The sequence below is a fragment of the Xiphias gladius genome, chromosome 2, assembly GCF_016859285.1.
Source record: "Xiphias gladius isolate SHS-SW01 ecotype Sanya breed wild chromosome 2, ASM1685928v1, whole genome shotgun sequence".
NCBI classification, from domain to species: domain Eukaryota; kingdom Metazoa; phylum Chordata; class Actinopteri; order Istiophoriformes; family Xiphiidae; genus Xiphias; species Xiphias gladius.
The window spans coordinates 6,064,328-6,077,279 of record NC_053401.1 but is presented as its reverse complement, the minus strand read 5'-3'; the positions used below and the strand labels follow the sequence as shown (position 1 = coordinate 6,077,279).

At 40.8% G+C, this 12,952-nt stretch overlaps 1 protein-coding gene across 1 annotated transcript; it reads right to left on the bottom strand.

The window, feature by feature from the left end:
• Positions 1-534: 534 nt before the first annotated feature.
• On the bottom strand, positions 535-12,702 carry mtpn (myotrophin). The gene is made up of 4 exons (XM_040148706.1): positions 12,300-12,702; positions 9,377-9,490; positions 8,246-8,329; positions 535-1,259 (listed from the first exon to the last, which is right to left on the bottom strand). Exons 1-4 carry the CDS (start codon positions 12,369-12,371, stop codon positions 1,173-1,175), a joined length of 357 nt encoding a protein of 118 aa, XP_040004640.1. The 5' UTR covers positions 12,372-12,702; the 3' UTR covers positions 535-1,172.
• Between the last annotated feature and the right edge of the window lie 250 nt (positions 12,703-12,952).

The following is a 12,952-nucleotide window of genomic DNA, read 5'->3' as shown; positions in this document are numbered from 1 at the left end:
AATTCATTTGAAAGCAACCAAGAGAGGACAGCGACCATTTCATAGCGTAAAAGCAGAGGCAGTTTTGACATGCAGCGAAACAGGCAGGGCTTCTAACCAAATCCAAGGCAAGGGGATTGCCTTCACCATCCAGTTTCAACTTTAACCCCACCTTACCCCTTATTCAGAGCCCCTAGAGCCCATCAGTTACAAAATACACAGAGAAGCTGCAACAAAAAAGGAGTTTTTGCTCTGAAATCTCACTCCAGGGGTGACAAAAGGAACCACTTTCTAAACTTCCTCATCATATTATGTGATGTTAACATTGCTTCAAAAGGGATTGAGAAATAAATTTTTAAATTGCAACATTCAAGTCTTTCTAGTTACCCAGCATGGTGATTGGTCAAAGAATACAGGCTATCTTTAATGCATTACCAACGTAAAATTTGTCTAAAACACCATTTGATATGTATGTGATACAGGGTCAAGTAGAAAAAGGAAAATCTGACCTCTGGATCCTTCCCACCTAATGTTTCCAAAATTTCAGAATTGAACTGGAGGGACATTTTATTTTATTAAAAAAGAAATCACAGCAGAGGGAGAGGCCATACATAATGAAAGGTTAATATAATGAAACTTTACAAACCTTCTTTTCAATCTATCTAGTACAGTACAGTGCAATTCCTGTTCATGAGATTAAGCCCTGGCCATACAATACTTATACTGAAGTTGTAAAAAAATATTAACACGCTATTGATCTTTTTACCATTTGATTACAGTTTTAAGAGACAACTGCAAAAGAAAAATGTGAATTTAAGTGCCAAGCTTTGCGTTTACATTATAGAGTTTGATTTCTAGTCTGCAGTGTTTTAGGATCCGAGTATGAGTGTGCTCCCCCAGTGATTGGTCCCTAAGGGAGACATAACTGACAAGTCCTTCTGTTAAATGGCTACAAACAGAGGCCAAAAGAGAAAATCCTATCCCCAAAAACTTGGGGAAAAGGAAAAAAAAAAGCAAGGTAAGGAAAAATAACCAGACGGACAAAATGTCCCTCCAACAAACAGACAAAAGCAGTGTGAAGACAGAGGTTGATATGGGTAAAAGGGGTGAGTCTGTCTTCTGTCAGGGGACCACTTCATCCATCTGTCTATCCGTTCACCCACCTGTCCAGCCACCTCCCACACCGTGGTGTCTCACTTGAGCAGAGCCTTTATGGCATCATTGTCGGCAGCTTCAAAGGCACTGATGCCGTTCGGTCCTTTCCGGTCCTTGTCAGCTCCCTGTGGAGGAGAGAGGACATGAATATTAAATATGCTTAGTAGTGCATCAAGACTTACTCACATCTGGTCAGGGGTTAAGGTGTGGAGCAGAACCCTTTTTGAACAAGGTTTCCATGCCCCATTTGCAACCAAATAGTTCCAGTAATTAAGGAGCAAGAAAACTCGGGAACTAAAACTTCATTATTTACATTCCTAATAGAAATTCCTGAAATTTGTGTTAACCTTACTTAACAGAATGTTGTGCGGCTTGCTCCATATATCTAAATATGACTCATAACAGTAGGGAGTGGAGGGTTGAATAGTACAGATGTTTTAGACAGTACAGTGAAAAAGTTTGAAGAATGGAATTAGACAGAAGCATTGGTTGAAATGGATCTGGAAAAAAAAAAAAAAAAAAACCTGTTATGATGATGCAAGTATCTATGTTCCTGCACTGGTAAACTGTCAGGGGAGCTGTAGTTTTTTGTATGCTAATAAAGCTCATGCTCATGTTGTCTGCTAATAAATCATTAAAGGTCTCCACTGCTAACAGAAAGTGCTGCAGTAGATCATCATTTATCCTAGAATATGGAAAGTAGACTCTGGGAACATGCTTCACTTTTAAAGAAATATCAATGAAAGAAACTCAAAGAGAGACCGAGCTTTGTTAAAAACATTACTGGAGGAGAGGCTAACCGGGCGTTGACGGTCAGTGCTCTCTATGGCTTGGGGCTTAAATTTAGACCCTGGTCCCTCTTGTTGAAATGCAGGTTCCTGATTTCCTGAAGTGGTTCCTGGGTTACATCGTAGTGATCAACCATGTGCCATGGAGAGCCAACAATGCTAATTAGTGGATGGTGGGGGAGACTGCTTGGATGTAAACCTGCCAACTATTGGGTTTCAGGGGACACATGGCTTGGTCATCCCTTGCCTATAATAGTTCCTAAAAATAAACAAGCTGAGGCACAACTCCATTATGAAAGAGATGGGAGTGGATGCATCATCATTTGGATTACTAAGGACAAAAAACACATGTGTAAAAAAAAAAAAAGAGGGATAAGACTGGCAATGTGGTGAATGCACATGAAGTGACAACAGATTTAATGGGCAACGGAGGAGTGGAGGGCATGTTGTGGAGAAACGTCCCTTTGTTTGGCCTGCCAACTTTAGCCTCTTAGCAAAGGGCTTACAGAGCCGAAGCAGAGAGAGTCTATTGTTCCGTGGAGAAGCAGGGCATCAAAAACAATGTGACCCGGTTCAAGTACCCCGCAGTGTGAGGATGGTTGTCTGGGTGCAAATTCCATGCCACAGGAGCAACAGAGCGCATCCAAAGCAAGATAGATTTACCAGGGCTGAGCGGGTAACCTGTCAGATCTACATCTCTAATTGGTAAGGAGACGAAAGACAAAGTAAGAGAGGATTTTTTCAAGTCATAACATGCTTCACAGCTCTAAGAAATGTGCATCTACAAACACTCTAGTTATGTTATATTGGAGCCTTGTTGTGCAACATTTGAACTTTGATGCCTCTGGTGACCTCAAGTCCCTTACTCAGTTTTTTTTTCCCCTTCTTTTTTTAAAAACAACAGAAAACAGTGGTTTAAACAGAAAAAGATATTTTATAGGATCATACATGCATGTGTGATACTTTAAAAGAAAATTTCAAAAGCTTTGGAAATAGCGTTATTGGCCTTTTTGCTGATAGCTAGATAAGAAGATTGATATCACTTTCATGTCATGCTAAATATGAAGCTACCACCAGCCGCAAACTAACTTAGGTTAGCACAAAGACTGAAAACGGGAAACAGGTAGCTTAGCTCTGTACGAAGGTAACAAAATCTGACTACCAGTACCTCTGAAGCTGTTTAACTTGTATAAAAATACGAAGTCAAGACCAGTAACATTCTGGAGTCTCCTTCGTAAGATCTATAAATCTTGCACAAAATAACAATCCAACATCAAGTTTTCCAAGGAGGTGTACAGTAAGAAGTCTTAGTCCTTGTCTGTTAAGAGCATTCATATATTTCAGCAGATACTGTGGAGTAGCATAGATTCAAATCCAGAAAACATGAGCAAAGTGTGAAATGTAAGGTTCACTCATGAAAGTTTTGGTGTTCAGGTCTTCAAATTTCAAGAGAAAAATAAATTATTCCTCTCCGTTATTTTATATGCAAATACACAGAGGGTTCCTTCATTGTAATTTATCTTGTCCGATACAGGACAGATTCCTGGAGGAAAACCTGAATCCTCCTTCTCTGGTAATGTTTTAATGTTTCTCTGATATGAACTGTTTAATCCTTCTGTATAAAAATTGCTGAACCAAAGAAAAAATAAATATAAAAGTATACGTAGTGTCAGTTTAACTTTTCCAATATCTGCTGACTCATTCATATCAGATATCTGATAACCAATCATTGTGCTCTCCACTCTACTAGGTTCAGGAGGGGAGGGGAGGGAAGACAGGAGTAAGCCCCCCCCTCTCCCCTCTCTCTTCTTCCAGCTCTGGGGAAGTCATTAGAAGCTGGTTCAAGACCATACCTAGGAGCCCACTCTACAGGCCTCATTTAGATGGCAGCAAAACAGCATTACACCTTGACCCTAGCCCTTTCACCATCAATACAATGGCTGCCTGGGAGCAAACAAGCCATCTGTCTGACAAATACAATTATATACCTTGAATATACTACCACTTCTGGAGGTAAAACAGTCCCATAATGATCATTCCCTTCTGGTCACCACACACGTATGTTTCCCTCAAGTATTGTAGGGGGTCTGCCACAGATTGATTCTCCTTATGGTTACTTATGGTAGAGTTAAAGAAATAGCTCTAGCTCTTACTCCTCCCTGTTACTGCCTCTCAGGATACACCATGATATCCCAAATGGCTATCCAGCTCAGTGGCATCCTCCTGACACTACTTACAGTAATGAGCTTTCTCCAACTTGAATAATGACCCCTCATGAACACCTCACTGTCCAAACATTATCACATCCAGTCACAGAGAAGCTAGCGGCGCAGTAAGACACCACCTAATGTATAAGAATAGATTCCCAGGTTATCGCCAGTCAAACTAAAATGCATCATCATCCTGGATTATGGAGCCATACAAAGCAACACTGGGTCAGTAACATAATGCCACTGACCTGCCAAGCGTCCGCTAAGTTTTCAATATGCCACTGGTGAACGGAACTGAAAGGTCTCCAATGTGCAAGTCTTCAAATATTGGGCCAGAGCATCGCTGAAAACCTGAAAATCTGAAATGCAATGCTTAGATCATAATATTGACCTGCTGGCAGCAGTCAAACATTACCGACCTGCAAGAGGGAAAATTTAATTACACCTAGCAATATCTGTATTTGAACAGGCTGTGTCAGCTAGCGTTCTCGTTGAAATGAAGAAACCAAGGGGGGTTAAGCAGCAACACATAAAACTAATTTTTAGGCTAACTGGAGTTTAAAGTTGCAATGCTTAATCAGTTAATTGATCGACAGAATTCATTAGCAACTATTTTAATAACTGAATAATCATTTTAGTAATTTCTTGAGCAAAAATGCTGAATATTCACTGGTTCCAGCTTCTCAAATGAGAGGATTTGATACTTTTATTTGTTATATCTGATAGTAAAAACCATATACATTTGGGTTTCGGACTGATGGTTGAATTAAACAAGCAATCTGAATACACTGCCATGAGCTGTGGGAAGTTACAATGTCTTTTATAGAGCAGGGATGAAATCTAATTTTACTCACCATTAGTATCCCTTTCAGAAACCTTTCTAAGGGGGTACACTCCCCTAATCTGAAGATATTTGAGTAGCATTATCCAGACAGCAAAATGCAAGCAAAACATATCAAGGAATTTACTCAAGTTAAGTAAATCTCGTTGGCAAAGTGCATGGGAGGAGGATATCTAACTAGCCTGTTTTACTTTAAAATTCTTACTTGTGGAATACTGTGAGAAAAAAAGGCCAATTCCTAGACTGTATCAAGAACACACACAATAATAAAGAGGAGACCCTACAGGGTCAAGTTTTAAAGAAAACGCCACAAATAAGAACGGTCTTTGCAAAATAATGCTGCAGGCTGTAGTCAGCTCTCTCGGCCAGGATCTTGTGGCTGGGTCACCTATTGGGGTTAAGATGGCCTTTCATAATTAATTGCCCACAACAGCATAGCACGCAGTCTTTGGGCAGGGGGCAGCTCCCATGAAGACACAGGGAACCGAGCCATTTTGTCTGCCGACACAAGAATGTCTGACAGTCCAATAGTCACAGTTCAGTTATCTCAGTGGACTCCTTTTATCCACTGCAATGTGGTGGCTGTGGTGCTACAGGTGCTGCCAGACAGAGTGGATGTGCAGCAGCACAATAAATGGTGTGGCTCTGGGACAATCTATTCATCTCACATTAAGACACATGGCAAGTTTTCAGAGCTGTCAGGATGACAGCAGAGCGATGACCTTTTGGCTGCATCTGGGTGTTAATCCTTGTTGGTGCTTTGAGTACGGAGATGATTACGGAGCCATGAGGGGAGCAAACCCGTGGGTTTGTTCATATCTTCACCTCACACTATAATTCCTATTCAGATGAGCTATGGCAGCCTGGCTCATTTCTTATGATACCACAGACAAAGGATATTTTTTTTAAAAATGGTCCACCCAAGGGCCTTTCATTTCCAATGCAGAGACTATACTTGCACACATAGCTGCCTATTTCAGGTGTAGAAAAGCTTCTGGCTTTCAGGAGGATGTACGTGTGACTTGTAGCAGGGGAAATAGAAGAAAATGACTTCAGTCAACAATTAACAAGTGTTTTTTATTTTTTCATAAAAGGAGAGTATGCTGGTTTTAAACCTCAATCCTATCATTTTTAATGTGGGAGTGACATGTGACAATGTGATATTAAAAACTCATGGACATAAAATGCATCATCTGGCAGCTCAGATCTGAACTTGAGCTACAGTCTGCAATTTCTCATTTTTGGCAGATCTGGTTCCAAGACGAGGGTGAGGCATCATCACAAATCAGACAACCAAGGAATCATTCTAAACAGTTCTACAACTTGTAATCACAATAATAATGGAGGTAAATACAGTTTATAGACAATACCTGATAGTGATAGACCAAAAAAAACAACAACAACAAAAACCCACTTACAAACAAGCAACAGTTCTATGTCAAGTAGAAGAAGGTTCAGTCAGAACAATGTACCCGTCTATCCTTATAGCAATTTTCTTCCTGTTGGCATTGGCAGTGATGGTCAGCTGACTGCAGAAGCCCGCTACCGGTCAGCTACTGGCCATTTGTGAGTTGCTGGCTGATTGATACAAGGGCTTTGACGTTTGGCTGTCTTTTTTTGAAAATGGAGGATTAATACAGCCTATGCCAACAGGAATAAGTAAACAGTGGAGTACCACCTAAGTGCCTCTCTAACCTAACACCAGTTTTTCCAAGACATAGATTACTAATTTCCTCTTTTTAAACGTCTGTCTCAAAGTGCATTTGAAACTGTGAACTGGCTGTACAGTCTGCCTGAATGGCACATATGTAACTGTACATTGTATTAAAAAAAATACTTCCCTAACTGGTAGTGTGACTTAGCTAGCTAGTTCCCATTACTTTTGTTGCGCCATGATGATGCTACCGTGAAACAACTCTGTAGAGGAGCTTCCATATACCCTAATTTAGCCTGGCTGGGAACACACAGCTGCTAACTCACTCTCAGCCCCCAAAAATCTCTCTCCCCATCTCTCCTTCTCATATAAACATCTCTGTTTGCAGCAGACTTTGACTGCAAAGCATGCGAGCCATCTACATGACAACATGCTGCTCTCGAATTTGTTGGCGTTTCTCTCTCTGTGCTGTTGATCATGTGCCATCAACTATGTTTCATACAGAATAGTAAACTAACCAGTAGTTTTTGTGTATGATCTGAAACCTGAAATCTTTGATTACTTATAAAGCTATACTATACCCATTGCTAAGCTCATGGTCTTTGCATCATTGTGCTGTTGCAGTGGAATGGTGGCAGTTACCAGACGTTACCAATGGGCTTGTCTTCCACTTTAAATTTATGGGTTACATGGGCTGAGCTACAGATATAAAAAGAACAATGATATCAAATCAGGAAATTATCAGCTATACACACCTGTTTTATTCTATTCAAACACCTTGAGTGTTAAATGACAATTGAGTGCAAAGACAACTGAAGGAGGTACTGGAAGACAAGTAGCTATCGTGGCCCCCTTTTTTGTGCATTTCATCGTCCACGGGGGTATCAGTTCTATTGCAGTCTGGCTCATTTGGGCTACGCAGAAACTGAACTCCACCAGCCTAGATGAATAGGAGATCTGTCATTTATATGCATTTGACTGGTGTGCATGTACTTCTGAGTCAAACATTCAGGTAAAAACAAACAAGTGGCACTGACCTTCCAAAAGAAAATTCCTCCTTCTACAAATTAGTCTTTTTATTTGATTGTGATGGAACTCCATAAATCTGTTTTCTACTAATTGATAAGGTTGGTTGGATTGGACATTTATTATTGTATGCTTGTTATTCAGTTGCATTACAACAGGCAAAACCAGCTGTGCCAGACACAGTATTGTTTCTTCGGTCACAGCAGTGACTGCGTGTGCACATGCCCATGTGCATCTATCTGACAGAGGTAGCTTTTAAGATACTTCCAGAGCTAAACAACTGAGGGAGGCTGAGATGGAAGGATGGGGCAGAGATCTAGATGGAGCAGCCATGAATGGAACTGCTTAAAAACACAGACACAAAACAAGTGAACAGCAGCAATACTGTGTGATGCTCTATGAACATTCCAGCACAGCCTCCACAGGACTGTGTTAAAGGGCCTTTTGTCCATTGACTTACCTCATCAGCAGTCATGGCTCACATGGAGCCTCTGACACATCAACATGTACAGATACCAGGACACCAGGGCACTTCTGCGTGCAGATGCACGTATATACATGCATGAATGCATGCTCAAATCAGAGTACCAACCTTTTCTAGCAGGACCTTGACACAGGAGAGGTGACCCTCGAAACAGGCAGAGATCAGTGGAGTGAGCCCGTGTTTGTCAGGAGCCTGTAGAGGGAACGGGTGGGAAAGGCATGAGTGGGAGACCGAAAGAGAGAGATAAAACTTTCATATATCAGCAGAACACAGGCAGAGACCAAATCCTACACAAGAGAACATTCGTCTTTTTATCAAAAATAAATAAGAAAAAACTCCTGCGAGAGAGGTTTTAGTTACTCTCTTATGTCCAGAAATTATAAGAAAGCACACTGCTTTTCAAAACTATATCTTGCATGTTTCACTAGCTGAGCTTGTTATCAAAAGAAATGGAGAATTGGGCAAACATTATTGGGCTTGGAAGTACAGACGAAGACTGTATTTCGGTACAGGTTTTACTCCTTTTGTTTGTGAACCGGGGAAAAGTGGATGCTATGAGGATGAGTTGTTGTGTTTAGCCAATCTAAGGCAAGGGATGAGATGCACCTCGCTAAAGTGGGTGCCTTGACCATCAGGAGTCACCATGGGAACTTTCTATAAAATACTGTTATTCTACAAATAACAACCAAGTAGTTATAATCGGTTTCACCCTTATCACAAAGCTCGATTTATTGGCCTTGGCCAAACGTGAACTGGAGTTCAAAGATTCATGATGCTTTGCAGATACAATTCTATGATTTACTTAACAGGCATATGAGACGTTGAGAAAAAGCCGGAAATTACAAAAGAGCTCCATCCAAATTACAGATGTTAATAGCGTTGGATGGCTAAGGTCCCCATTGAGTGATACAGATCAATCCAGTACCCCAACACCAGAACAGACTATTGAGGCTCAGGGGGCCAATCAGGCTAAATGTGAGGTCTGGCAAGCCTAGACAACTGTTGAATGAGAGAATGGACAATGTCTGAAATAGCATCTGTCAACTGGTTTTAACAGCCAGTCTGCTTCTGTTTAAACAAACTGATTACACTCATAACATCAAAAAGTGTGACAGTGGGTTTCGACAATGTGGGGAAGCAGACAGAGATACTGTTCATTTTTGTAGTCACTGCAGCCCTGGACAGCAGGCAAATTAATGCAAAAAGAATGTGATGTGAGCTTGTTATTGTGGCTCTTACATTGATATCTGCTCCCTTCGAAATGAGAAATTCCACCATATCTGTCTGACCAAAGTCTGCAGCGTAGTGCAGAGGCTTCCTCCCACCATCCAGGGTCCGGTTTACATCCTCAGCCTGTAAAATAGAAAAATAACACATTGACAGGGCTGAAATAAATAAGCTCAATACTGTAACAAGCCAACACTATGCAATAAAGGGAGATGGGAGAACTCCTTTTTACTTAAAACGGTAACATTCACTGTTGATACAAGCTCCCCTGAAATTTAGTGTCAAACAATTACATGCACACCATCCCCTCCCCTTCACTTCCTTGCTGTGGTGCTGTTAGACCTCAGACTTTCAACCTTGCTGACAGGAGAAAAGACAGATACATTCACCACCACCCTTTGTAATTCCCTTACCACACTAACCATACACATAGCAGAGTGTGTACCAGGTGGCCCTCCAGTGACACCACCTAATGGAAAACATATCAATCACAGCTGTGGCTGTCAGTTCCAACTTTTCCCAAAACTGTATATTATTAAATAATTGTCTGAATAAGGATGGAGGAATGTGAGACAAAAACATTAGTTTAGGAAATGGGCCTCCGTAAGAGAATATAGGAGTAGAATTTGGTGAAAGGCCTTGGAAGGTACAAGTATATCTCGTTACACAAGACCCTGATTAAAACACCTAAGCTACCTTGGCTATCTGGTTCACTGGAGAACCTAAGAGCAAATCTTATAAAGTTGAGATGCCGATCAAAGGAAGGAATGGGCAAATGGTAGATTTGGGAGATAATGTGTATTGTTAATATAATATTGATATGCCATTACATATGATCTAGAATTCTAGCTATAATGATATAATATGGCTGAAATATTGTCCTTTTCTGGTCCTTGTTCCTACATAACAGTTAAATGTCAAATGTCTGAACTTATCTACTCTGACAGAGTGAAATGAACACTGAATCCCTCAGAAAATTTAGACTTGTGATGGCAGGAAAAGCACAGGTATAGCTAATATCATGAATTATGGCTGTGTTCCAGTTGCATGTGCAAATCCTATGGCCCTGGTTTTGTGAATGCTGGCTCATGTAGTTGGCTACATACATCTACATGGAACTGGGCCATGGTTAATGTAATTAATTACAATTGTGTTATTCCTATGTTGACATGTCCAAATTTCTGCTGCGAAAACGGCCCACTATAATTATCAAAATATAATTATTTCAAATATTTAAAAATATAATATTTAAATAATGTACAAATTCAAAGTTTGCAGGTGTATCTTGTACCTGGGCATCCTGTAGTGTGGCTTATAAACAACATATACACCTGTCTTTATAATATCTCGTTTTCATGTCACTCACAGGTTACAATGAGATATTTCTGGTCTTTTACAAGGTGTCAAAACATAGACGCATAATGGGGGGATTTTGAACCTATAAAAACCAACATCTGAAATTACAGTGACTCTCGATTCAAAATCTATCTATGACTTTACTATGGGGAAAATATGAGTTTCTGGAACAAATTGAGTATGTGGGTGAAGAGAGGAGAAGTGGAGTACACTGCCAGAGTAGTTTTTACACGTTATACCCACTGTGAAAATGGGTCATTGCTGGAAACCACTGTAACTAACATAAATTCAATCTGACTAAAGCCTACAGTGGTGGAAGTGTTTGACATTCAAGAAACAGATTTGGGGTATCAGACTATTGATTGAAGAGTCTGATTACAAACTGACCTAGTCTTTGTTTGGTTCTTCAACCAACCTCAACGTTGGGGTCTTCATGTAATTTTTAACTTAAATTGGAAAGTACACTTTACAGATGGGTGCAAATAAATTTAATTTTGATTAATTTAGACAGATAACTGGCTGCCTTAGTGACCTAAGATATTACAACTATAGTACACACACACACAGAGTTTTAACTATAAGCCAATATCCAGTCAATGTTTACAATAATTTAATGTGAAACGTTTGTAAAAGCAAAAATGGCCTCCTCCAGCAGAGGCAAGTGCACAAATGTTCAAATCTTTTCAACAGAAGCAATGGACACTTTAAGCTCTGTAGTGAAATCAGTGTGGCCTAGCAGCCACTTATAAGTTTAGGCAATGAGTTTTCTATCAATCTTTCCAAACAGATTATGTTGGCTGGCATGGAAGGTGCCGCTGGATTTGCTGTAGCCTAGCCTCCATCTCCCGGGCTACAGCTGAGACCCCCGCCCACCAACGTTAGCTAGACCCTGGGCCTTTGTGGTGCTCGCTAGCAACTAGCTAGACTTTTCTGACAGTGCGTTAGCAGAAATCCACTCTACTGATAACGATAAACACTGTTCAATAATACAAGTGTTGTAAACACCTATTGTCGCTGCTGTTGTGACATAACAATGGACCCAGCGGTCCACAGTGTGTACCACGCACCAGCTGATGCTATTGTTGGTTAGCTTACCAACAGGTTGCTTTCTGCGGTAGGAAGTGATTGCAGCCGTACTAAACATGTTTCATAGTCAAAGCCATCACGTTTTAAGTACAACGCTAATGACTAACCACTATACGGCCTGATCCGTGACAATTAGCAAAACACACCGCTTGTGAGAGCAGCGCTGCATGTCACTATGCTAACTTGGCGTTGTGACTTTATTGTGAGGTCCGAAATAAAACCTGTCAAGCCAACCTTTAAATGTTTCGAAACGAATTTATGCTCAGTCAGAGCTACATAAGTCAAATTAACGTTACTGATCCAGAAGACCCGATAGCTCGCCCAAGCTACATTGTCTAACTTAACATTACCCAACTCCAGCTACCCATAGCTAGCTAGCTAGCTAGCTACCCAGCCTACCACCTGGCGTTAGTTACCTTAGCCGAAGAGCCACCTGACAGAAAATTGTTGCGCACACCTCCCTAAATAACCATTCAAATCATAGCTGTCTTACCGTTACCAGTTTGGTTTTGACCTCGTCCAGGTCCCCGGTCTTCAATGCCCACATCAGTTCTTTATCTCCCATCTTCCTGTGTTTGCTCCGGTGTTGCTTCTTCCCTGTTGTGCTGCAGGGCAGTTGTCAAGTTAAATGCTAGGGCGTTAAAAGTTAGCTAGCTAGAGCTGGAAATCTCTTCCTGTCGTCGGGGCGGGAACGTTCGTAGGACGCGACTGAATACAATGTCGTTTTAATACTAAAGAAAGCAATTCTAGTTGGATGTGGTGGTTTAACTGGTACCCGCCCAGGAAAAAAAAAATAGGTTCGAAAGAAGTTCTGAGAGGCAAAGTAGCAGCGAGGGATCCGCCTTTTGCAAGCCGGAAGCCGATGCCGTTACCCGGAAATGAACGTTTAAGAGGAAAAGTTTTATGTTGCACTTAGGTGCCAATATTGAAGGGAAATGATATTCACGTTTTCATATATTTTTATCGCAACACACACGCTACAGGATCAAATAAATAAATAAACGTGCAGTTAATGATAACTGTTTCTTATTATTTCCACCCCTGAAAACATGTGCAGTCAACGATTTGTGACTAAGTGCTAGCAGCTTCGGAAATTTCTACCCTTTCATGGGTCATGACCTCATTGTTGTATTTGAAGGCAAATAC

What these genes read in the sequence shown, in the direction of transcription:
- mtpn (XM_040148706.1), bottom strand. Translation starts at nt 12,371, where the DNA reads ATGGGAGATAAAGAACTGATGTGGGCATTGAAGACCGGGGACCTGGAC. An exon ending in CGAAGGGAGCAGATATCAAT is followed by an intron (nt 8,330 to 9,376) that starts GTAAGAGCCACA and finishes TTCCCTCTACAG; the next exon opens with GCTCCTGACAAACACGGGCT. An exon ending in TCAAGGTCCTGCTAGAAAAG is followed by an intron (nt 1,260 to 8,245) that starts GTTGGTACTCTG and finishes TCTCCTCCACAG; the next exon opens with GGAGCTGACAAGGACCGGAA.